The sequence below is a fragment of the Cygnus olor genome, chromosome 9 (assembly GCF_009769625.2).
Source record: "Cygnus olor isolate bCygOlo1 chromosome 9, bCygOlo1.pri.v2, whole genome shotgun sequence".
In the NCBI taxonomy this organism is placed as follows: Eukaryota; Metazoa; Chordata; class Aves; order Anseriformes; family Anatidae; genus Cygnus; species Cygnus olor.
Window position 1 is genome coordinate 24,422,813 of NC_049177.1, and position 23,909 is coordinate 24,446,721.

General features: G+C 45.5%; 3 protein-coding genes across 10 annotated transcripts in view; 2 read left to right on the forward strand and 1 right to left on the reverse strand.

The window, feature by feature from the left end:
• Positions 1-14,803, forward strand: part of PPM1L (protein phosphatase, Mg2+/Mn2+ dependent 1L) — an 88,449-nt gene extending 73,646 nt beyond the window's left edge. For all 3 annotated transcript variants that reach the window (XM_040566896.1, XM_040566895.1, XM_040566898.1), the window contains exons 3-4: positions 2,270-2,431; positions 5,211-14,803. In XM_040566896.1, coding sequence (XP_040422830.1) covers positions 2,270-2,431; positions 5,211-5,557 — 509 coding nt within the window. In that variant the 3' untranslated portion in view covers positions 5,558-14,803. The remainder of the gene's footprint in view (positions 1-2,269; positions 2,432-5,210) is intronic.
• B3GALNT1 (beta-1,3-N-acetylgalactosaminyltransferase 1 (globoside blood group)) lies at positions 12,910-20,236 on the reverse strand. Of its 6 annotated transcripts, none has more exons than XM_040566902.1 (3): positions 20,098-20,236; positions 18,226-18,311; positions 12,910-16,820 (listed from the first exon to the last, which is right to left on the reverse strand). In XM_040566902.1, exon 3 carries the CDS (start codon positions 16,727-16,729, stop codon positions 15,770-15,772), a length of 960 nt encoding a protein of 319 aa, XP_040422836.1. In that variant the 5' UTR covers positions 16,730-16,820; positions 18,226-18,311; positions 20,098-20,236; the 3' UTR covers positions 12,910-15,769. The 6 variants fall into 6 exon arrangements, with proteins under 6 accessions (XP_040422836.1, XP_040422837.1, XP_040422835.1 ...); XM_040566903.1 differs by lacking the exon at positions 20,098-20,236 and adding an exon at positions 19,491-20,077; XM_040566901.1 differs by lacking the exon at positions 18,226-18,311 and having other exon boundaries at positions 20,098-20,222.
• Positions 20,237-22,588: 2,352 nt separating this feature from the next.
• ARL14 (ADP ribosylation factor like GTPase 14) lies at positions 22,589-23,642 on the forward strand. The gene has a single exon (XM_040566905.1). The coding sequence runs from the start codon at positions 22,589-22,591 to the stop codon at positions 23,171-23,173; it is 585 nt and encodes a 194-aa protein (XP_040422839.1). The 3' UTR covers positions 23,174-23,642.
• Positions 23,643-23,909: the final 267 nt, after the last annotated feature.

Below are 23,909 nucleotides of genomic sequence, written 5' to 3' on the forward strand. Positions count from 1 at the left end.
TTGTTCTCCCCTGTGCTGAGGGCAGGCGGTGTCACCTCCTCGCCCGGAGCACGGACGCTGAGTGCCACGGCCTCTGCCCTGGGAGCAGCGCCGTTCCCAGCGTGCGAGCGCGGGGCCCAGCAGCGCTGGCGCGGGCGTCCCGCCGGCAGGAGCCCTGTCCGGGGTGCCTGGGGACCCTGCCCTGGAGCCCTCAGCTGGGGCAGTCCTCGAGCAGGCGCCGAACCCTGCAGGGCTCCTTGGGTGAGCCTGGGGGACGGGTTCCTCTGTGTCCTGTTGTTCCAGGAGCCATTAGGTTGTGCAGCTAGCAGGGTTTTGAGGAGAAAAATGGGAAGCTGTACCCGTCGAGGTCTGCGAAGCGTCAGTCGATCGCACAAAGTAACCTATATATGCGCCCGTGTTGCGAAACGGTATTTTTGGTTTAAAGCTGTGCGAGACAGACCAGTAAGTTAAAAATAAATCCCCAGAACGCAGTGCATCTAAAAACAAATTGTTTATTACTGGCTATTATATTTATACCAGCCGTGGGATATTCAACTACTGGCATGGGAACAGCAAAACACAGTTCTTAATTCTCGTTTTGGGCAGCAACGCAACAAGCTGCAGCTGTGAGAGTTCAGACTGAAGAAAACAGAGCATGGACTTGGGCCCCTGCGCAGCTCCCTGGGAGCAAAACCAGAGGTCAGGCAGCCGCCGAGGGCTGTGCTGGCACGGCCTGGTGTTGGCGTTCTCGTTAAAACTGCTTCTTGGTCAGATTAAACCACACACACAGAGACGCGCTGCTGTACAGCACGCTGCTGCCTGAGGGCTCTGCTCGGGCCCTCTGTGCCCCCACAGGAATTCCTTTCTGCCTCCCTCCTGGCAGAGCCACGCAGACAACGAACAAGTCCGTGTCGGAGCCGTTTTTCACATCCTGCCCGTCTCCATCTCTTGCCCAGCTGGTGCCATTTTCCCTGTCAATCTCTGTTACGCGACAAGGGTAGATGCCCCATGTTAATGAATAATTAGATGTAAATTAACAACAGAGGTGAAAACTCAGCCTTGTGCTTCCCTAGATCATGTAAAAGGAAAAGAAAGCAGCCACAAAATGAATTTTATTTACTGGTGAAGGATGCTGGAGTGCCTTTTGTAAGGATTGTGTAATAACTTTACGAGTGCCTTGTAATGAAAACCAAGTGTCAGGAATGTTCCCTTTTAATGTTTGCGAGTGTATGTATAAAATCTTAGTCACTTGCCATCTTTCTGTTCTAAAATACAAATGAAATTGCGACACCTGGTCCAAAGCTGGTGCAGGAATATTTTTAATAGCTGGAGTTTTCATTAATGCAGCTCATAGCACACCGGCTACAAGGGCAAAATGTACAAAAGGCATGTTCTTAACGGGGTCTGTTCTGCTCAGCGTCCGCTCTGCTCTGCATCAGCTGAATGAGGAAAATAAAAACCATGGTGTCAGTACCTTGAACACAGCCCATTCTTTCCAGTGTTTTCCTGCCGCTTCAGCTGACGGTACTGTGCCTGTGCTCAACGACTGACTAAACGCTCTGTGTATTTAAAGGTTAAAGTAATTAAAAATGTCAAATCATTTTCTTTTTTCAGTAGAACATCCTTCAGGTGCGTAGCCTTCCTACCAGCGGCAGTTGTAGCAGGTTTGCTGTCTCCTAGCCGTGCACGCAGCGCGTTGAGCACACAGCCACGCGCAGTAGTTTCCGTTCGTGGAAGCTGCGCGGGGGCTCTGCTGCGAGACACGCTTCTGTCTCCTGCTGCTTTTCTTGTCCGCTAGGAAAAGGCAGCGCTCAGAGACTGGAAACCACTCTCCCCCCTGAGCCCCTCCCCAGAATCACAGATCTGAAGAACGCTTCCCTGCTAATCGTTTTTCCTACCTGAGCATGAGACCGCTGAGTTTATTTTCAGCCTCGCCACCAGTCGCCTACCTGCGGAAGCAAGGCAGTGAATGTCGAGATAAGTGCCCGCCCCAGCAGGACTCAGGGTAACGTCTGTCCAAACAGCAACAGTGTGAGATAGCGTGAGTAGGGAATGACTCAGTAAAACCAGCTGATAAGAGAGAAAATCTAATGGACTTAAGTATCATTAGAAGAAAGCTGTCAGGTGTGATGACAGCCTGCTCCACGGCACTGCTACTCAGTCAGGTACGCGTACGGCTGCTGCTCCTTACAGCCACCGACAGCAACCACAGAAAATTTGCTGCGTAACTGCAGGTATTTGTATCCTCTGTAATTGTTTCTGCTTCCCATTCCCTTCTGTTTTTCCCCAGGTACGACTTGTTTGATCGCGCTGCTGTCAGATAAAGAACTCACGGTGGCCAACGTCGGCGACTCGCGGGGAGTGCTGTGTGACAAGGACGGGAACGCCATCCCCTTGTCCCACGACCACAAGCCCTACCAGCTGAAAGAGAGGAAGAGGATTAAAAGAGCTGGTGAGTTACAGCGTTTGTGCTTCGGATTGAAGGTTCATCTTTATTTTCTCTCCTCTGTCAATAATGCAGACTTTTCCCCTGTGAGACACTGAGAGCACCAGAGCGAGGAATCAGCAGATAAAACCTTCCATTATTAATACAGCTCTGTTCAGAGGGGTTCGTGGTGCAGACAAATGGAAGCTCCCTTAATGAGGCGGTGTCAAAGTAAGAGCAGCCTTCATCTCCAACAGGCAGTGCGCCGTCCTGGCCAGTTCCCCTGCGATCTCTGCGGGGAGCACATTAACAACCAGCAGCAGCACCCTTACAGGCGCCTCACGGCCGCATCGTGGCAGCAGCCCTCGTCTAAGAGGCTGGGTCTGAAGCTCAGCGAGGTTTAGTTTCTAAAATAAGCAGACGTGAATCTAATTCATTACAACTATTTTTCGTTCCCATATAATGACTGTTAACGAGCACAAAGGTATGTTGTAGCAGGAGTACAGAGTCAGTAACCTTTCCACAATAAATCTTCCTAGCTTGCTTACCCTGTCACTTCAGCGACCCCCTGGGCTGGAAGTTACATTTTGAGCATCGAGTTTAATAGCCAATTCTCCACGAGTTTGTCAGAGCCTCTTTTGAACCCATTTCTGTTTTGGCTCCCACAGCAGCCTGCAGCAGGGAATTATTTGATAAAGAAAAAAGTGTTAAACCTACTGATGAGCGTTGCCTCTAGAGATGCATTGTTTCTCTGCTTCAAATTCTTCATCTCTAAAGTGGAAATAACACATTTTTCCCTGAGCGTAAAGCATTTTTAAAACCTGCAGGTTATCCGTATGCCCACCCCAGTATAAATGCCTGTACGTGTCAAATGCCCGCCTGCTCAGTTTGCTTTTATCGCTGAGGAAGCGTGAGAGCAGTGCGATTCTTCCTGCTGCTACACAGAGACCCAAGGTCGTGTAAGCTCCCCAAGGGGAAATAAAAAGTTTACAGATCCTAAGAAGAAGGAATAGGAAAATCTTGGTCTCCCTTTGCTTCAGCTGCGTACTTGGGAGATGTATTCATAAAAACTGGAGAGTTTTCCATTTAGCAGTTCAAGTTCCTGAGGCCTCCTTTAACAACATCATCCGGGTGCTCAGTACAATTGTTCACTTAGAGAAGGCCTTCACTTACTCAATATTTGATTATTTTTATTTTCATTGTTTATGTTGAAATGAGTCTTTATAATACAGAAACATGAAAAATGAACCTGGATTTTTGCAGGAATTTCCAACTTTGGAATAAGTTAATTTAATAGACAGGTAAACATTATAATTACCTGCAGCTGAACAAGAAATATTCAAGTGAGCGTAATAACTTAACGAATTTACTTACCTGTTACCTACTGAAAAGTCACTTTGTACGCAGCAGCACCGCCTGCAAAGGCTGGCGTAAGCGTGCTGCAGCGGGTCAGCAGCATCAGCTCCCTCCTCTGTAAGCCCAGTAACGGATGGCAGCAGTGCTCTCCTCTAATTGTGTGTGTAATGTGTGCTTAAACTGCCTCTGCCTAATTGCGTTTTGCTTCCCCTGTCATTCCAATACGTACACACGATTACACTCCGGGTTACTACAGCTCTAACCACTTCTGAAGAAAAGCCCTGTGCTGGTGAATAGGTGGCTGTGCAACGGACAGCTCAGATGCCCTCCAAACACGCAGCAGCAGCTGGACAGGGCTCGTTTGGCTGCCTGGCTGAAGTGGAGTCACAGTAGGGTAAAATCAGAGCTGAAAACACTCTGATAACTACAACGAACAGCCGCGTTTCTAAGAGCACCAAATACAGATACAGACACCAGTTCGTGTAACCTGGTTGTGTTTTAATGCTCCATGTTGGGCATTTCACAAATCAGTTGTCCTCAAGGGACTCTGACTTTTGATTCGTGTTAAGCTGGAGGCAATCCTGCTGTGCATCGCTGCAGACGGTGGCACACGAACGCACAGACGTGAAATTGAAGGTGCTGCCATTCTGCTGTGACCTCGAGGCCCTGTGTCGTTCCCCTCCTAAGGCAGTCGGGCTGTGTACCGGCCAGGCGCTGGCTGGATCAGTCATTGGTATCAGTGCAAAACCCATCTTGCTATGAGCAACCTCCAAATACTGTGACACATTTTCAATTGGAAGTAGCCTTCCTTAATCGTGGTGATGGTCAGTCAGTCAGTCAGATCCCACCCTGCATTCTTCTAGCCTAAAATTTTGTGATTGCTTTGTTCACAACATTTTTCTGGGTTTGACACACCTCATTTGGGGCAGTTTGCTAGAAGAGCCTACAAATGTTTTTGCACTTGCTTCTTTCCTAACGCCTTAAGTGAGATTTGGGTCCTGCTGCAGGCGTTGTCACTGTTATGTTTCCTTCAGGGATCTTCTGAGGTGGGGAGACATGAGCTTCACTGAAAAAGGAGGGCTTTACTGACACAAGAATATAAAGACTCGCTTTCAGTATTTTCATTCTAACATCGCCACGAGGCTTGCCGAGCAGTAACTTGTGCAGCACAGGAACACCTGTCTGCGTTCAGTACGGTGCAGTCTCACTGGGGACTACAAAGCTGCTTCGCTCAAAAGCACAGCCACTCGTGTGCTCCAGCTGTTCCAGCAGCACGAGCAGGCGGGCACAGTCCCGCTCTTTGTTGCAGCACTGTGGCATTTACTGAGGACATCTCCTATTTTTTGAGATATGTAACATTGATGTACCTCAGGACACCACATCTCGAATTTTTGGGCGGATCTGACAGCGAGCCGGGGAAGGTTCTAACAGTGTTTGTGTTTCTCTCCAGGTGGATTCATCAGCTTTAACGGCTCCTGGCGTGTTCAGGGGATCCTGGCCATGTCCCGCTCGTTGGGGGATTACCCTCTGAAGAACCTGAATGTTGTCATTCCTGACCCCGACATTCTCACCTTTGACCTGGACAAACTGCAGCCAGAGTTCATGATCCTGGCATCCGACGGTCTGTGGGATGCTTTCAGCAACGAGGAGGCTGTCCGATTCATCAAGGAACGCTTGGATGAACCACACTTTGGTGCCAAGAGTATAGTTCTACAGTCCTTTTACAGAGGATGCCCTGATAATATAACAGTGATGGTGGTGAAGTTCAGGAATAGCAGCAAAACAGAAGAACAATAATTACCAGTGGTTCTCTGCCTCACGCTGAACTTAAAACAAACTCTTACATTTTAAACATAGTCGAAGGCTCTAGTAAATACCATTAAGATTCTCCACAAAAAGAACAGATCCCTCTGGTCTTTGTTCTTTGCTTAACAGAAGGAGCAATACAACAAACACATTTTGAGTGATTATAAGAATTAAGTTCGTTCACACGTATCTGTCTCCCGTGACCTTGCTGCTCCTTAGAAGCTAACTGTAATCTTCCATTTCAGAATTTTCTTTAAAAATCCTGCGTATGCTTTTCACTTGATTTTTTACCTCTCATTTCTAATAGAGGTTTGTTGAGATGCACAGCGGGGCAGGGCAGCGCTGCTGCTAATAGCAGGTGGTAGGAGTGATGGTGCTTTTCACTTGTAGGTGTGACTTTTCAGAACGATGCTCTAATGTGTCTCATCTCTTTTCTTTTTAATCTGCAGTGATAAGGATGTGTTGGAGGAGGTCTGTGATTGTCGGGCTGTTACTGGTACAAGGAGGACGAGGAGCCAGCTGTCACCCGCTGTCACACAGCTGGCTCGCGCTTTGCTCCCCCTCCCACCCCCCATTAAATAAACCCCTGCCGAGCACGTGGTTAGGTGTAGGTACTGAGCTACCCGAAGACACATGCTTGTTCAGTCCGTGCGTTGCTTTACTAGCATTTCTTCTATGCCACGTTGTTAAAGTCCAGCAGGATACTGGCGGTCTGAGGTCTGTCACCTTCTCTATCAAAAAGAAAAAAAAAAAAGCTCTGTTGTGCTAGCAGCATGACTGTCATTCGCTGAGACTCACCTTTTTGTTATTTTTTTCACATGGACTTTTCATAGGCATGTAAGAAAACAATGCAAGATAAAATTCATTTCATTAGTGACTGTTCGGAGAACTAATCAAAGCAGAAGTTCCTTAGAGCTACCTAGGTGGAAGTCACGCCTCTTAAAGACTTCTTTGTAGCACCGCAGATTAATTTGTGGTTTTAATCTGGGGGAAGGCCTCCTTAGAACGTTTTTTTGGTATAATGTATTAATGCCTAACAGTGTCATCGCACTGTTGAGATGAAAGTTTGTGATAAATCTAGATAAAATATTTTTAGATCTAACTTTCACTATTTAACTGTATTTTGGAATCTGTGACTGTTGTAAGTTTAAGCAATGGCATTCTAAGTGTGCCATCTGGTAACTTAGTTGGCTGCTTCATGAGCAAGTGGCAGCAGTGGCAGCATGACAGGGCAGCACGCGTCAGGGGAACAGAGCCGGGGCCCGAGTCGGATGTTAGTGTTTTGGGTGGCTTGCGTACCTGTATCATGTCCCCTGGGACTCCTCCCTCCCTTCGGAACGTGCTCCTGGATGATCCGCTGGCGTCTCTTGTCTTGGAGGTAGTGGAAGTTCTCCATACTTGGTCCCTGGGCTGAACCAGGGCCATCGGCTGTAATTATAGAGTGACTAACACTGTCTGCTTCTTGGGTGAGGATACAAGAGTAATTAGACAAAAAGCTATCGCCCTAAAGCATGTTCTGGGAAAGTGGCTTGCAGGGCTCTAAAACGCTGTGATCTGTTGTGGCTGTGTTAGCAGGTAGGATGTCTCTCAAGACAAAGATGAGAGCACAAATTCTGCTTTCTGTGCAGGAAGGAATTCCCATCTTGGTCTTTTCATTTTTATTCCTAGGTTAGCTCTTTCCTACCAAACTTCCATTCTTGAGTTTGTTTGGAGCTAATCACAATTTTTAGCTGGATATGTTGCTATTGCCAGTGCTCTCCAAATTGTACACATGGCCTTGACCATCTCGGTCAAAGCTGTGAGTAGAGCCCCTTGGCTCCGAGTAGAGGACAAAGCGTGCTAGTGAGACACAGAAGGACGGAAGTGTCCAGCGTGCTCTGAAACCAGCCTGAGCAGCCCTTCCCCAGAGGATGGAAGGTTTCAGGCGTTCTTAAACACTCGAACAGGAAGAACAGCTTTCAGGGAATTTTAAATGCAAGTTTGCATTTAAATTGAGTGGGTAACAGAAAATGCTCGTAATCGCAGGGTACCTCAGTTGTTTTATTTTGACGAAGTACTCGGGGTCAAATGCTGTGCAAGGAAAACCTTGTGTGATATTTTCAAGGGAGTGCTTAATCACATCATAATGCTACAGCAGCAGGATCGAAACCGGGCTCTAGGCAGAGCTCATGGTGCATGGAGCATTTGCCTTTCCTTTCTCCTTCACAGGTGATGGTTCTGTTGTGCTGGCTTTTCTGTGTAGAACAGAGACTGGATGTTTGTCAGAACAGCTGTCCAGAGAAAAGAAGAATTGGACCTAGCAGTCCACGGAAGTCTAAAGCAGAGCGGCTTGTGCAGCAGTGACAGAGCTACCAATCCTTCACGGGCATTTGAGAAGTTGCAAGCGGAACAATGGGCAGCTCCAAAAAGAAATTTGTAGACTACCACCACTTCAGTGAGAAGCTTATGGCTGCCAGGAAACCTCTCTGCAGCGCACGTTCTTGAGGCTAGCAAGCATTGCTGAGGAATTCCAGACCTCTTGAGCACGGCTGGCTTTCTGGGTGCTCTAGCACTTGAGATAGCTGGGAAATGAGGTGGCGGGAAATGCGTGCCTTCACAGAGTCCCGTAGCTGCCATAGGAAGCTCTGGGAGGGAGTAAAGCAAGCTCTCACATGGCTTGCTTGAAGGATTTAAGAAAACTCGCAGCACAATACAGAAGTGTCCTGCAGGCTTGCTTGGATATTTATGCCAGGATTCACTCACACACGTGGCTGCCCCGTCAGCTACTGAATCGGCTCCATCTCACCCTTTCAGCGTTTGCAGTTACAGCAGTGGTTGCTCCAGCCCCTTCAGCTGTCTCCGTAACACTCCCGCCCTTGTAGCAGCTCCCTTCCTGGCCACAGGTGTTAAGGCAGGGACCTCTGGTAAGGCTGTTGGCGTTTGTTGTTTTGTCTTGGTTTGGTTTACTTTTAAAAAACTGGTAACAGCTGCTTTAGGTTTAGAGATGAAGGACTAGTGGAGATGGAGGCTTCGTGCAGTCTTCCTCGTCCAGGCGCGGTGCCTGCCCACGTTCCCTGCCAGACGTCTCCTCAGTTTGCTAACCCAGCTGTAGCTCTCTGCAGCTTTCCGGTCGTGCCGATTTGTGCCAAATTCTGCTGTGATACATGCAGCTAGCTGCTGGATGGCCAGATTAAGTAATGTACATATTGCTTACACAGCCTAAAAGATCTAGGGCCTGATTCTCCTGCCTTAATCATACATCCTGTATCTGGAAGGAGCTCCCAGCCACGTAGCCAGAACCGTCCCCGCGTGTGCCAGAGCCGTGCAGCAGGACGTGGCACGGCAGCAGGACGTGGCACAGCATCGTGGCGGCACGACCACCCCCCGCCACCCCGGCTGCTGCCCAAAGAAGGGGCCGGGGCGCGCTTTGGTTAGAGCAGCCCGCAGACATCGCAGAGCTCCCTCCTTGCCTTAGGTGTTCGTGGACGTTTTTTGTCAGTTAAGCTCCATCAGCGACATCTCTTCGTCAGGCAAGAGCATCTACTGGCAGGCAGCTGCTGTATTAAGTTGCTGCCAAAGAGCATCTTTTGTACGGCCCAATATGAAAAGGGTACCTGTAATCAGCCATCCTATCCATACGTAAGTAATTCAGGCTCTTCCCAGCGCTACTACAAACTAGCAGTTTGATCCTGTGGTATATTCTAGAGACGCTGCCGCTCAGGGGACCGTTACACACTGGCACGGTTTCAGACAGGCTGCTCACCGTGCCATCGTCACCCGGCTGCGCCCTCGCCGTTTGCGGCTCCTTGTGCACCGCGGGAGGCCCAGGGCCGGGGCCGTGGGTGCGGGGTGGTCTCACAGCTCCGCCTCGTGGTCGGCCCGGGCACGCGGCCCAGGCAGGGACGAGCTCCCAGCCGCGCTGCGGGCACACGCGTACGGGATGATGTGATTTAAGGCTCCTCGTGCACGCTCCCCGGCAGGCGAACGCAGGCCCATTCTCTCAGGCTGCCCCGCCGCGCCGCCAGAGCAGCACAGGCAGGGCTCAGCATCACAGACAGGCCGGTGCTACGACGGTGCCTGAAACAGTTTGGCAGAGCAGCATCGCGCCCTGCAGCCCCTGCCAACTTACCCCGTGTGGGTACCCTCACGACACCGGTGGCCGTGTTGCCAGCGTTTGTCTGCGGGCTCCAAACGTCTGCCGGAGTGCAGCTCGCTCAGACAGCACCCAGGCTTGGAGGGCTCCAGAACTCATCGCTAGTCCCGCGTGAAACGCGTGCCGCTGCTTTTGGTGGGCACCCGGTGCTGGTGGCAGGGCAGGGCCATCCTGCCTCGGGGGACGGATGGTCACAGATAACGTTCTGGGGGCTGCAGCAGCACTGGAGGCCTAGCATTTCTACCAGTACTAAATCTGAAACGAATGAATCCATTTTACTGATCAGTGTTTAGATAAATACAAATAAAGTAAATGCCGTCTAACATAATGAAGAATCGTCTACTGACTTGTAAACATAAGGTCAGCATCAAAACTACTGCTAGTGTTATTACAGTGTTATACCATTTACGCGTGGTAAAATTTAAAAAGTTGTGAAGATTTTAGGATACAGAAATTAGTACAAGAACACTGCATCAGCTTGAACTAACAGTGTTTGCTACATCACCACTAATGCTGAATCTTGAAAAAAAGGTTTTGTTCAGCTGCTTCTCAGAATAGATGACATTCTGGCTTTATATAGTATTAATATATTGCAAAAGTATGCAGAGAAACATTTAGTAAATGATTATATCAAAGGAAAAAGCCACAACTCATCAGCCTTTCATTTTCTAAAGTAGTTTGTTCGGCCTCCATCCTGAGATCCGGCTGTACAGAACTGCATGATTAAGAAAACTAGAACATGCTGCTCAAGTGTGACAGCTGTACGGACCAGAGCTGCTGCCCCTCAGCGTTATCAATATGCTTATAACTTAATCTTTCTAAATCTGAGGGCTCATAGCTAATAAGACATATACAGTTAAGCTAATATTGATTTGAATTTTGAATTACTTGTATTTATGTAGTACTGACAGGCTCAGGTAAGCAGCTGTTTTAAATACCGGTTTCCCCCAGGTAGCCAGGGGTCCCAGGTTTCAGTTTGTCCCCAGTTACACGTAACATTGCAGACTTACTTTGCTCTGTTGAGCAAAGCGTGTGCAATCAGAGCAGCTGGAGCTTGTCTAAAACCATAAATAGAGAGGCTGACATCAAGAGTCTGGACTAAAGTTTTGAAATCCACTTTTATGAGTGTGTCAGTTCCTATATCTGGCATTAAGGACAAACTGAGGTGGTTGAGCAATAGGGAAATAAAGCTCTTTCCTCCTGCATTTAAAGGACCAGCCCTGTGTTCTTTTAAGCCTGTGCAGACCCATTAGTACCTCTTGGGACACAGGCGCTCAGAAATCTTTTTCAGCCTGTATACAGCAAAGCTAAATAAGTAATCAATGATAACGCCTTAGAAATACGGGACTGAGAAACCTTGCTCTCTGCCCATGCCTACACTGTGTTCAGGGGCGTGAGGGTAATGCAGACAAAAGTGTACTTTAACTGCGTGTGCTTTAAGCTTGGTAATTACGAGAACAGTCACGAAGCCAAGCTGTGTGTCAAATACCTGCTCAGCACCCCCAGCAAGCAAGGCTGTGCCTGTGCCACCACGCTTCCAGGCCCCCCTGACAGTCAGTAGGCCAAAAGCAGCATGAGTTTGCTCCTGTGCCTCTGCCCGTGCGCTCACTTGGCTTCATCTGCCGATGAAATCAGACTTTCACACCAGAACTGCCAGAGTCCCCATGTGATTTTTAAACTTTGTCCTTCGGGTAGAGTTGCTTTTGGAAAAAGTTCTTTGGAGTTAGTTCCACTCTGTACTGAGCCATTACACTGCTCCTTGATAAACTGTTTCTTGCAGTGGTTAGCAAATACTGGATTTACAAATGACGTCCATTTTTGTACATTTCAAATCCGCCTGCCTTTAACATGTCAAACTGTAACAATCATGCTAGCCTTAAGGACAAAGCTAACAGGGGCAGGGGCTGCAAGAACAACTTTAAAGCCGTATCGCACGCGTATTACACTGAGTGCCTGCAAAACCACTTCTACCCAAGGCATTTGGAAGTGCTCTCAAAAAAAAATGACCAAGGAAAAATCATTATCTCATTATGAAAATGAACTGCACAGTGGGGGCTCTGTACGGGTAGCGCAGATGTTTATTGGAGAACAGCCTACACAACACACAAGATAAAACCACCACGTTTAAGCAATTTGTCCTGCTGAAAGACAGCTTCCATTTAGCACAATGTCGCTGTATTCTCTTAGATAAAAGCCTCTTCAGGCTTCTGTTTTAACATTTTTTCTCGCAAAGACACGTGTTTTTGAGATTGCATCTTTACTGCAAGCTCAGGAGAGGCTACGCTTCCCTCTTACTTGAAGGACCACCACACAGCACTACCGAGAGGAGCACTGAGGACAAGGGCTGTGTCACCCCAGGTCAGAGAGCAGATTGGGATGCTTATGACATCTACGCACCATCGTCACTCGCACTATATAAAACCTCATTCGGGTCATTTGGATTAATGTGGCCTGGAAAATGAACGTGCTGCGTAGCAACTGTGGGAAGGCCGGAGGTAAACAGTGCTGAGACACAGACCCGCTCAGGAGAGGTCGCCTGGGGTGAGCGCTGTGTTCTTAAATGCTTATTTTATAACAAGAAAATTAAGTTCAGTCCCATAAGTGCAGGTGAGACAAACTGCCCTACAAAAGATAGAATGTTTCCTCGTACGAGTTGCAGGTGGACAGGGCCTTTAGCTAAGACTCACGGAACAGCAGTGTCTCAGACAGACTGTGCTTTAAGTCCTGTGAAAGAAAGCGTCTTTATGATTTTCAGAAACCCAATATATTTTTTCTGTTTGTTTTTCCCAAGTTGAGGTTTCTTTAAAATGAGGACTCAATTGCACGTAACGGGCAAATAAACCATCTGCCGTGCTCCATTTTAACTCTGTTTGCTTTCCTTCCTACATGGAGCCCTTTCATTCAGCTCTGGCTTACAGCTTAATGTGCAACACCCAGTAACTGTATTACAACTTGACCAGCTTAACAGTCAGACTGCAGAAAGCTTTCCATCTCTTTCCCCAACCCCCCTACTGTAAGCAAATCGCAGCAAACTTAATAAATGACCAAAGCGGTACACACTGGTCAGACAAAAATAGATGAAAAATAGGGAGTAGAGCTCTGCCTCCCCACCGCCTTCACCATCGCTAACATACCCATACCTGGTAGGCGCATCAGCAATTCGGTGTCACTTTGGTCGGTTAACCTTCAAGCAGCTTCTAGTTTAATTTTTTTTTAAATATGATGAAATTACATCATTTACTGTACATCCGTTTGTGAGTTACTTACCGCTTGCACGGACATCTTTTAGTACTAACTAGAGAGCGTACCATAAAACTTAGGAAGATGTGCCCACCTGTCTGTGCTCTCACACTGAGCTGGTTGTAGAGAATAACGCCTCCGAATTTGCAGCACACACTTCGTGGCTTATACTGAACTTGTTTATTCTAAAACGCACACAACACACAGAAGCATTTTGACTTGGGAACTCTCTGAAACAACGTACGGGCAATACCGGCTTGAAATGTCAGACCGTAAACCTTTTGCTGTTCACCCTGAAGTAGTTCCCAAACATCTTTGACCAATGGATTATCAGGCTTTTCAAAACAGAAAGCCTGACACTCTTCATATCAACATCGTAACTGCTTGGCATTTTATGTTAATATGGCTTTCTGAGCCACCTGCGTGCACGGTAAAAAGAATATTAGGATTTGGAAAAATCTTAGCCTGTGGTTTATGCATCATTTTCAGTAAGCAGATGCTATAAAATTTGGGCCCACCACTGATTTAAATGCTTGTATTAGTTCCCAGTGTTAAGCTCTTTTACCTGTTGCATGGCTGCTCACACTAGAAACTCTCCCGATGCTTGCTTTAAGCAGAAACATGAGCTTAGTTGTGTGTTTTTCCAGCCTTCTAAGCAATAATAAGGTCAGACTCAAATACAAACTAGATTTGGAAATGCGTTTCAGAAAAAAAAAAAAAAGCAGAATCGGGAATACTTTGCAGTGCAACTTTCTTGCAGAACTGATGTTCCCTTTAAATGACAATTTCAGGTGGCATAAACAGATCACTGTGTGATAAAGCCGCGTTTGTGAAAGCAAAAGCCTTGTAATCTATGATCAGCATTATCATCCTGGGGTGCAAATATAAAACTACCTTGCTTGGTGACGGTCACAGTTTTACTGCAGCACTGCACAGCCATTTATCGCGGGTACTGGGTTTTATTCTCTCACCAGGAGCACTGTCTGCTTTATCTACCCAGTTGCTGAAGATTGCATAGTCTTTCATAACCACATTTTTTTGAAAAAGCAATACAAACTATGCTGTAGTATCAGTGTTCTTGTGACAAACAATTTATTTCTAAACATTTTACCTGGCAGGCTTAAAAAAAAAATGCTTTTTTTTTTTATTTAGGGGTATAAACAATCAAAGAGCAAGTTAACCATTTCTCACAGAGCTCTCAGGATCTGACCACAGTTCTACAACAATCAAATAACGGATCCTAAAACAATAGGAATAGCTGTAGTTTTACCTCTGTTTCGGGAGCTACAATAGCATTCTTTCCTCAGTTATGCAATGCAGTGTCTTTAGCTATTTGGTTTAACAAAAATATATATGTATTTTTGAAAAGCTTTGACCCTCTTAGCATACATTCTTAGAACACTGAAATCTGAAATACTTGTCTAGGCAGTATTTTCCCCAATACATCATTTTTATATATATAAAAAAAAAAGTCCTATACTTCCGTCATAAAACTATGTACAGTTATTGAAAAGACAGCAGAATTCAATACTGACCATAACCACAACGTAACAAAAACATTGGTGAAACCTCAGTCTTGGTACCAGAGGCTTCTGTACCTCTTCTAATTTGTCTCTAAGAGACTATCTGAAAGACAGCCAAATGTAAATATGTCATAACACGTTAGCTATAGTACAAATAAAGTGGCAGTGCTCTGTCATTCTAGATGTACAGGATGTAACTATAGTCTCCGCTGTGTAGTAGATGTGTCTAGAATAATTATGTTAATGTAATTGCAAATTCTGTATTGTTGTCTATTAGAAGTGTAAACTACTGAAACCTTGGTCTTGCCGATATGAATAAAGTGATTAGAATACCCATCTTTACAGATACAGTACACTTTGTCTTCTTTACGTTAGAAGCCCAGAACTTCATACTGCTTTCATTTTAAAACTTGAAGCAAGAAGACTATTTCTGAAATGGATATAAAGTTTTGAATGGATGTGAAGTGTGGTTCCAGTACCCCTCGGGATGCATCAGCACACAAGCACATACACACATGTACGGATATCTGCGGTACCTGATGATGCCACTGCGTTAGGGATGTCTCGGGCCCAAACTGCACATGGAGTATTCTGGGGCCAGACCTCTAATGGTCTGTGAACGTTACTAATGCTACTTGTAAGGCACCAAATCAATTCTGTTTTACATGTATATAAATATACATACACATGCACACAGAGTGCATCCCATTTTCAGACCTTCCCCTTGGCTTCTGCACACCCTACAAATCCAGAGCCCTGTAACACTCAGAACGATTACAGAGGCGGTATGTGTCAGTAAGAAGGTAGCTCCGAGTTTCGTGCTGGGCAGAGAACAAATACCTGAAGGCAGCAAAGGATGATGCAGTTCACAAAAACAACAAAAGAAATCAAGTTAGGCAGTACCCTGAGAAGCATCTTCCAAGCTAGTTTCTTGGCATAAACATAACTCCTGTGACATTTTATACATTCGAGGAGATTCAGGCAGAAATCCCATGGTTACAGCAGACAGCATGCAGAAGCATCAGAGCAAGACAGGACAGCATATTCCGAAGTATCCTGCATGCATAGGATATACACATGGAAAAGTGCCTTGCGAATTCCTGATATTTTCATTTAAGAATATTAGAATGTCCCAAGGAAATGCTGCCATCGCAGCTTTCCCCCAGCAGCACAGTTGTCCTTCAGCCAAAGTCAGCTCAACAACCGTGCTTTTGTTTCGTGTGGCCCTGTGCGTTAGTTGAACACTTCTGCAGTACAATTCAAAGTTTAAGACGGTACAGCTTTAAGCTCATGTACATTTATACAGAATCAAAGGCAAGTAACTGAAGTGTTGGATGACAAATCCTGCCAAAACTGGATCATTTCACTTGGCTTAATGCCATGTACCGCAATCAAATGCCTATACTTACAGATATCAAAATTAATTTTATAAAGAAAGAACCGTTGTTCTTCTGGAATGATGACATTCACCTTGAGTATATTCAAGCAAATTCCAACATAAACATCCTCAAATTTAATAGGTTTGATATGATTCATCATTTCATAAACCCTCAGAGCCAGGTTTCCGTCCAATATATAACCCATGCCACTGCAGTACGGAGGATAAAAACTGAAAGGATATTCATCGTAAGAGATGTATGTTTTCTTGTAGAAGCCTCTGTAGGCGAAGCTACCTATAAAAGGATAACCAGTGAAAACAGTTTCTGAGGAGCTAAGCTTCAGAAGAAATTTTACTAAGTTACCCGTGTTGATGAAGACGTCAGAATCAGTCTTCATGACGAATCTAGCATTTGGACAGAACTCAGTCACCCATCTGAATGCCATAATTGTTTTCAAGGTAAGATTGTTGTAAGTGTCCATAAAATCTTGGCTAATTATGTCACCGTACAGGATGCTTTCATCTTCTACTGACAGTGCTGCAGACTTGTCTTCTCTTTCAGTTGCCTGACCCAGTAAGAACAGGGTTAGAATCCGATGTCCCCACCAGAAGCTCTGAGATCCCCATGTTATCCTTATGGCCTGCCTTGACTCCACATCATTAGGTCTTGAAGACACCAAGATGACTAGAAATGGCTTTATGTCTTTGCATTTCAAGTGTTCCCGTGACGTGAAGAGGTACGGTTGCTTGTAAACTGGTTCATATTCATAGAAATACATGGTGTTTGTATGTTCAGTCACAGTGTTTGAAGAAAACGTGATGTACCACATTGTTATTACTGAAAATATGAGAAGAAGCAAGAAAATCCATTGTAACAGTCCCACATACATGACACTTACTGGAACTAGGCAGTAACTGATTTGTAGAAGTACATCAGTGGCCTTCCAAATCTGCACCACAAGTTCTGAGGCACATTTCTTACTGAAAAAGAAATGAACAGGTTGTATTCAGAAGGCTATTGCTCAAACGGTATCTTTTTCTTAGCTTGTCAGCTAGAAGTGTGCTATAATATAATGAAGACACATCCAAGATACATTGGTCCAGCTGTCACGTGCAGCATCCCATACACCATAAATCAACGCTGCATCCCAGAAACGAACATGAGCAGAATACTGAGCTGCTGCTGAGTACGCTATGGATTGAAACCTCTTAAGCTTTCACCCTGGAAATTTCCCTTACATAAACCACATCTTGGCAAGAGATCACTCATCAAACATTTTGATCCCAAAGAAAGTCGAAAGCTCTCAGCACGATGTCTTCGACTCATTTCAATCTGGAGGAAGGAATACAGACCACAAAATCTAATGGCTACGAAGCATTTGTCAAATGGATGTTCGGAGGCTTCAGAAATGTGTAGTTTATTTCAAGGAAGGGAGGATCTGCTAGTTTTCATGAGATGGAGCAAATCAGCCAAGACAGCAGGTGAAGAAAGAAGTACAGGCAAATAATTCATCCATCACCTCAGGCTGAGCCTGAAGTGGAGTCCATGCTGAAGGTATAAGTACAGTACCAGGACTAGGTACTCAGACCACTACAGCTTTCTACAGCTACATTTAAAAATAAAATCCCATTCTTGTGCCCTCCATCCAGCAGTGCTTACCTTTGCCATATTTCTTTAAGATTACATACACTGTGAACATGTATTAGGTATCTTTAAGTGAAAATAATTACTATGTCATACTGTGGGACTTCCAAATCATTTCTACCCTGTACTGTGAAGTACCCGCAAGGACACCGTACGGATGGTGGAAGGTTCAACCTCACAGCACAATTAAATACGTTAACCTAGCTTTGTGAAGATCACTGCAGAGCTTGGAGTTTTCTTGATACAAAACATTTACCAAAAAACCAACATAACATGCTAGAATCTGGGTTGATTTGATTTGCCAGAGCCCACCTGCCTTCTATTTCTGTGTGACTTGACTTGAAATAAACCTTCCCTAAAGGAAGCGTTCGGACTCCATTTTGTCAACGATGCATAATGCACCACTTGCAATGTACTAAAGCAATTGTATACAAAAAGCTGTTTAAATGGAAGAATTTCAGACTGATGCCTCTCAAGGACGTATTACCTCCAAACCGCTACGTGCTACAGGAGCCGATCCTTCACTGAGGGTACCTCACAGAGCTGCAGGTGAAGAGATGACTTTTATTAAGGACTTCCTAACATGATGGTGGTCTTTCCCTAGCTTACACAAACACAGAACCTCCGAAGTTTTGTGTTGATTCACTTCTGTTTCTCCACATGGATTAAACACATGCAAATAAAACAAAATTGAAGTCTGGCAAGCGCAGAGGAAAGTATCATCAGGACTGTTCAACCTACCAGTAGCTTAGGGAAGTTGATTAGAACCCCAAAGCACTCCCATTTCCCTTTCCTGTACGCACTCCAAGCTGGTATTACCTGCCCAGCTTTATGGGAAGAAAAAAAGAAAGGTGCTGACTTCTTTTCTCTTTATACACCAACCTACCACCCAGGCGGAACACGCAGCTGCACAAGGGAGAAAAGAGGACGGGCAGCCAGAGGCGAGCTGCTGGCTCCCGCGGGCAGGCAGCGATCCATGGCAAGGAGAGGGCAGCAGCCAGCAGGTGCCAGGAGCACCACCAATGGCAGAGAGCATTTCTGGACATCCAAGGTCGCGTTCCTCCAGTGGCACGCTGACCTCTTTGCAAGCTAGCACAGGTGCACCACACAAGGCTCTCGTGATGGTCAGGGGTAGAAACCACGCACCCCAAAGCATCAGGCAGCTATTTCTGTAGTGCTGAGAATCCATAATGCAAGCCAGTCATCCTCCAAGCGTGTTTGGCACAGAACTGTGCTTCAAACTCATGCAGCAAAAAGGGCAAATTAAAGAGGAAACCCTAACTGGACAGAAAAATCCACTTCTATTCCTAGCTCAGATGCTTAAATGACAGTATGTTCAGGATCGGTCCTTCCAAGGAAATGGTTTCATTTCTTTGTGAATTCACAGCTTCCTGGCAAGACTCAATAACGTTTTAGAGCATGCTATAGAGCATGCTCTATAGGAATTTTAGATACTCGTACTCTGTTATAGCTGGGTTATTATTTAGTGTGGGCATTTTTGACAGGAAAAAGGCGGCAAATTATTGTAATAATTAAATTCTAATAATAACAGTGATCAATGGATAGACCAATTTAAAGGTTAAAAATACCTGCTATAGTTATAATGCCAGAATGAATAACAAAAGATTTTTTTTAATCAACTTGCAGAAATCATTTGCAAATGTATTTTAAGTTTTTGGCTTCTCAAGTTCTTCCTGTGGCTTACTACCGATAGCAACTAGAGGTATTTTTGCAAGATACCAGGCTATCCAAAACAACAATACTGTAAAAAATACTTTAAATAACTTTTTAATGACTTGCTATTGCTTCAAGTTGTCCGAGCAATCTTAATTTTCTGTTCTAGGCGAGCTTTCAGTAAGTGAAGAGCTTGCAGAGGTAGCGGCCCAAAGGTAGAATCCTTTAAATCTACCGTCCTGTGCAGGAAGAGTTAGGTTACTTTCATTTTCATACTAATGAAGATAGTGAGGCAGGATTTTGCATTCAGACCCGAGGCTCGGAGACGTTACCTGCTCGGGCCGTCCTGAGGTCAGCGCCCAGCTGCGGGGCAGAGGAGCTGCGGGAGCCGAGGCGGGGAAGAGGACCAGCACCATCGCGGCCCGCTCCCCGCGGGCGAGCGGCCGCCGCCTCACAGCAAGGCCGCCGCGGCGAGCCCCGGCCCGGGGCGGGGCGGGGAGCGGGAGGGGAGCGGAACGGAGGAGAAGGGAAGGGAAAGGAAGGGAAAGGAGCCGAGCCGAGCCGAGCCGAGCCGCCCGGCAGCGGGCCCCCACCGCCGTTACCGAGCCGCCCCGCCGCCCGTGATGGGTGCCGCGCGGCCGCCTCAGCCCAACGGCCGTTCCCGCCTCAGCCCAGCGGCCGCTCTCCCCTCAGCCCAGCGGCCGCTCCCTCAGCCCCAGGGCCTCAGCGGGTCCGCGGCCGGGTGGCCCCGCTGGGATCCCCGGGTGGCCGGCCGCCCCCCTCTTTTTGTTTTATGACCCCGGGGTTTTAAACTGAGCGTGCCCCACATGCGAGATAGCCTCGCCCCGGCAAAGCAAACACACCTTTGGACAAATCAAAGGTGGTTTTCGCAGCGTCCCAAATGCTTGCTTTCCTGGGCAAATGCAGACCGCTGCTTACCGGGCGTGTGTATAACGCCAGTTCGCTCCGGATTAGCGCATCGGGCTTCACTCTGCATCCACAGCTGGAGGCTGCCCGTGGCCCTCTGAAAGATGTGAGTGCGTGTGGTGGATGGAGTGGCGTTGTACCCTCCCAGGATGCAGCACTCGGATGCGTGTCAGCACTTTGCAGCCCTGCTCTTTCTGTAAGTGAATTAGGCTCAAGCCTGCGGCCCTGCCCGCAGAACCTTCCAGCCGCAGACTGCTGGATGCTGGATGATGGATGATGGATGATGGATGATGGATGAAACCTGCAGTGCCACTCGGCGGGCCTCCTGCTAGCGGGTGGAGAGGCCTCGCCATGGTACACCACGTGCAGGTGACCGCGGCTCTGCCGGCATCGCGTACCGCTGCACGAGCTGCTAAGGAGCACAAGAAGTCATCGGAAGTGGCCCTGAGTTAGAAAACCTTTCTCTGAACCAAACCAGTGCTTGACTGAGGTACGGTTTACAACTGTGGAAACACGCAGTCCTCAGAAAGCAGCTGTTCTGTCCTGGAAATAAGTTTAGTTTGCTTGTAAAAAGTCAGACGTCGTTTAATTGCTTCTTTAAAGTGATAGTCAGATTTAGTAAAATAGCAGTTGAGACCATAAATGTCGAACAGAGTTGGAGGAAACGTACAGGGCAGAGAACTGTAAGTAATCTTTAAATCACAGCACTACCCAGGGATACATCCATCCACGCTGTCACAGCTCACGCAGGAGGGAGGTTTTGCCCTTTATCAAGATAACCATATTTCATGGAAATGACATGCTATTTTGCAGGGAATTATGATTCATTTGACTGTGCTAACAATGTGTTTTGCATAGTTGCCTCTCTCCCCATCTTTCAATTCATATACATTATTTATAAAGAAACAACAATACTTTCTTCCATGGTTTAATACTTTTTTTTTTCCTGAAAGAAATCCTATACATAATCTATGTATGTTATTAAACATGAAAAATGTACAAGAGTGAGTCTGTCACTGTCATCTTTTGTTGCCCCCAATTAGTTCTGGTATGACCCTTTTAGCTTCAAGAGAAACCAGCTTATAACTTGTCTGTCAAGACTGACTTTTTTTTTTACATAATGTGTAATATCCGGGGCAACTGATGTCGTAATTACCAAAATGATTACCCTATCAGTCAGCAGCTCATTTGGCCAGAAGACCTTTACATCTATTTGCTGATTATGTACTTTCTGAAGCAAAGACAAATGATACTAATAAATACTAGTTATCTGACTATAAGGGCAAATAAGTACCAAAGGACTTGGTATGCGTTGGACTAGCTCAATGTAGATCTAGGAGCTGTCAAAAAGTGGAGACCTAACATGAATTAAATAATATTAGACTAAATTTTCTATTTCTTCTCTTTTTTAATCTACTATTTAGAATGTTAGTATAAAAATAAAAATAATAAAAAAAACATCTTTTGATTGAGACTCAGTTACTACCACCTTTCTTATTCCTTTCTCAAAGGAAATCTTCATCGTAGGATCAGCGAGAAACCACAAAATAGATCACAGTGAAGCTAACAGAAATTCCTGATTTCAGGTAGCTGAATCTCACCAATGACCAGATCATAAGACCTGTGTTTATCTGTCTCCATCATGCAGGGCGCAGTTAGACGTGTTCATAAAAACATAACTCACCGAGTTTACAACAGCATAATCAAGGCAGACAAATTCACACAGGAATGAGCAGGAAGGGAACTTACTGAGTCAAAGGGAGACAGTTTTAGAGCAGAGCACATCTTTAAGTGCTCAGCATTTAAAGCTCCTGTGCTATTATGGTTTGGTTGAGTCCATGTACCTACGTAGACTTACATTAGAAGCCTCTTGAGATTAATATATTGCTGGGAGATGAGATACACTGATGAATCAGGTACCTCGTCATTTCACAGATCGATAAGTCCGGACGAACCTATAAGATTTCCCCTCCTCACTGCCCGTGTTGATATTAGGTTTCTTCTCCAAAATGGATGCAGTAAAAATGCAGTTTTCTCTGAGCACACACTGAAACAGTGGCAGACAGGGGGTGGTGCCCTGGACCGTGGGGCTAGGGTGTATAATCAGATCACAGACAATTTTACAACGTAAAAAGCGTTCTTGAATTCTAGAGAAGGATGGTCATCTAAGTGTGGGTCAGTGTTCAAACATGTTCAAAGACTGTAACCTTTGGGCTCCGTGACCAATCGGTGCGTTACTCAGTGTTCCACCCACAGGCTTGGCACTGAATATTACACCATCATAAACACTGTTTGCATGTTATCAAGTTGGTAAAAGCCAGAGTGTATTTGTTCAGAGCTTTTACTTATTTTTCATAGCGCAAAGCTGCTGCTTCCACTTCCTCTTCCTTACTCTTTGCGCTTCATCTCGTGAAGGAGGGAAAAAGTCTTACTGAAAAACTTGGCTGCACAGAAGACAGCGAATACCACATTTAAAGGTTTCATACAGGATACCACGGCACAGATGGGCCTCCAGAGCACCAAACACTCCAAAGTCAAACAAGCTAATATACTGATGTTAGGACTTGATTCTGCTGGAAAATCTACGTTGTTGTACAAATTCAAGTATAATGAAGATTTTCTAACAATTCCAACAATTGGCTTTAATGTTGATATGATTGAAACTGGCAAAGATTTTACGTTGACAATTTGGGATGTTGGAGGACAACAAAAAATGAGACAGCTTTGGTGCAACTTCCTGGAAAACGCAGAAGGAATCATGTATGTTGTGGACAGCTCTGATAAGCAACGTCTAGAAGAATCAAAGAAAGAATTTGAACTCATTTTAAAGAACGAATCTATAAAAAACGTACCAGTTGTCGTGCTAGCAAACAAGCAGGATTTGCCTGGAGCTTTAAATGCTGAGGAAATAACCAGGAGGTTCAACGTGAAGAAGCACTGCTGTGACAGAAATTGGTACGTACAACCCTGTTGTGCAATCACAGGAGAAGGCTTGTCAGAAGCTCTCCAAAGACTAACCGCGTTCGCAAAAAACTACATCAGATCAAAGGAGTTTTCTACAAGTTTTAAGGAAAATGAAAAACTGTAAGAATTTCTAGCGTCAGATTTTGATGAACATTACTCGAAGTATTTTGTGGGACAGACTGAAATATTTGCTTCTGGAGAACTCTTATAAGTAACTATGTATTTATAAAGCACTTTGACTATTTTAAATTATACTGTTTTACCTGCAGATGTTTGTGAGATACGACTGTGCATTATTTTATTAGTGACAGTATACTCGGGGTTATTCAGCTTAGTGTGTGTTGAATGATAAAAAAGGCAGAGTTGACCACCTGAATTTTTGCAATTGGAAACAAAATAGATGAACCGCGCTTAAAATGTCTACATCAAATATTTTGTCAAAAAGTAAAATAGCCAAGTGGTTCGTTCAGCAAGAAAAGCATGACATAAATTGTCATTTTGTAAAAAGTGCCCTGTGGACATATTTCTCATGTAAAAATATAGTCGGTTTAGAGTTTAAACTCTTAATTATGTATAAAAGAACCTAAGAATCTTAAGTATTTGTTTGGATATTATTGCATTCCAGAACCAATTATTATGAATAGATTTTAACAAACAGGATCTGCTCCTCATCAGGCCACAGACAAGACTGAGATCCCTGCTGTGTGTAAGGTGTAGGTCTGATGTCACCGCTACCGGTTTCCATGTTTGGATTTGTTCCTGCACTGCTGTTTTGCTGTCCATAGCCAGCAGTGGAGCTATGGAAGACAGCACGGCCTCAGTGCTGCAAGGCGCTGGTTATGTATGTCCCACTGCTCGCA

Bases quoted from the DNA above. Each gene is read 5' to 3' on its own strand.
- B3GALNT1 (XM_040566902.1), bottom strand. From the start codon at position 16,729: ATGTATGTGGGACTGTTACAATGGATTTTCTTGCTTCTTCTCATATTT.
- ARL14 (XM_040566905.1), top strand. From the start codon at position 22,589: ATGGGCCTCCAGAGCACCAAACACTCCAAAGTCAAACAAGCTAATATA.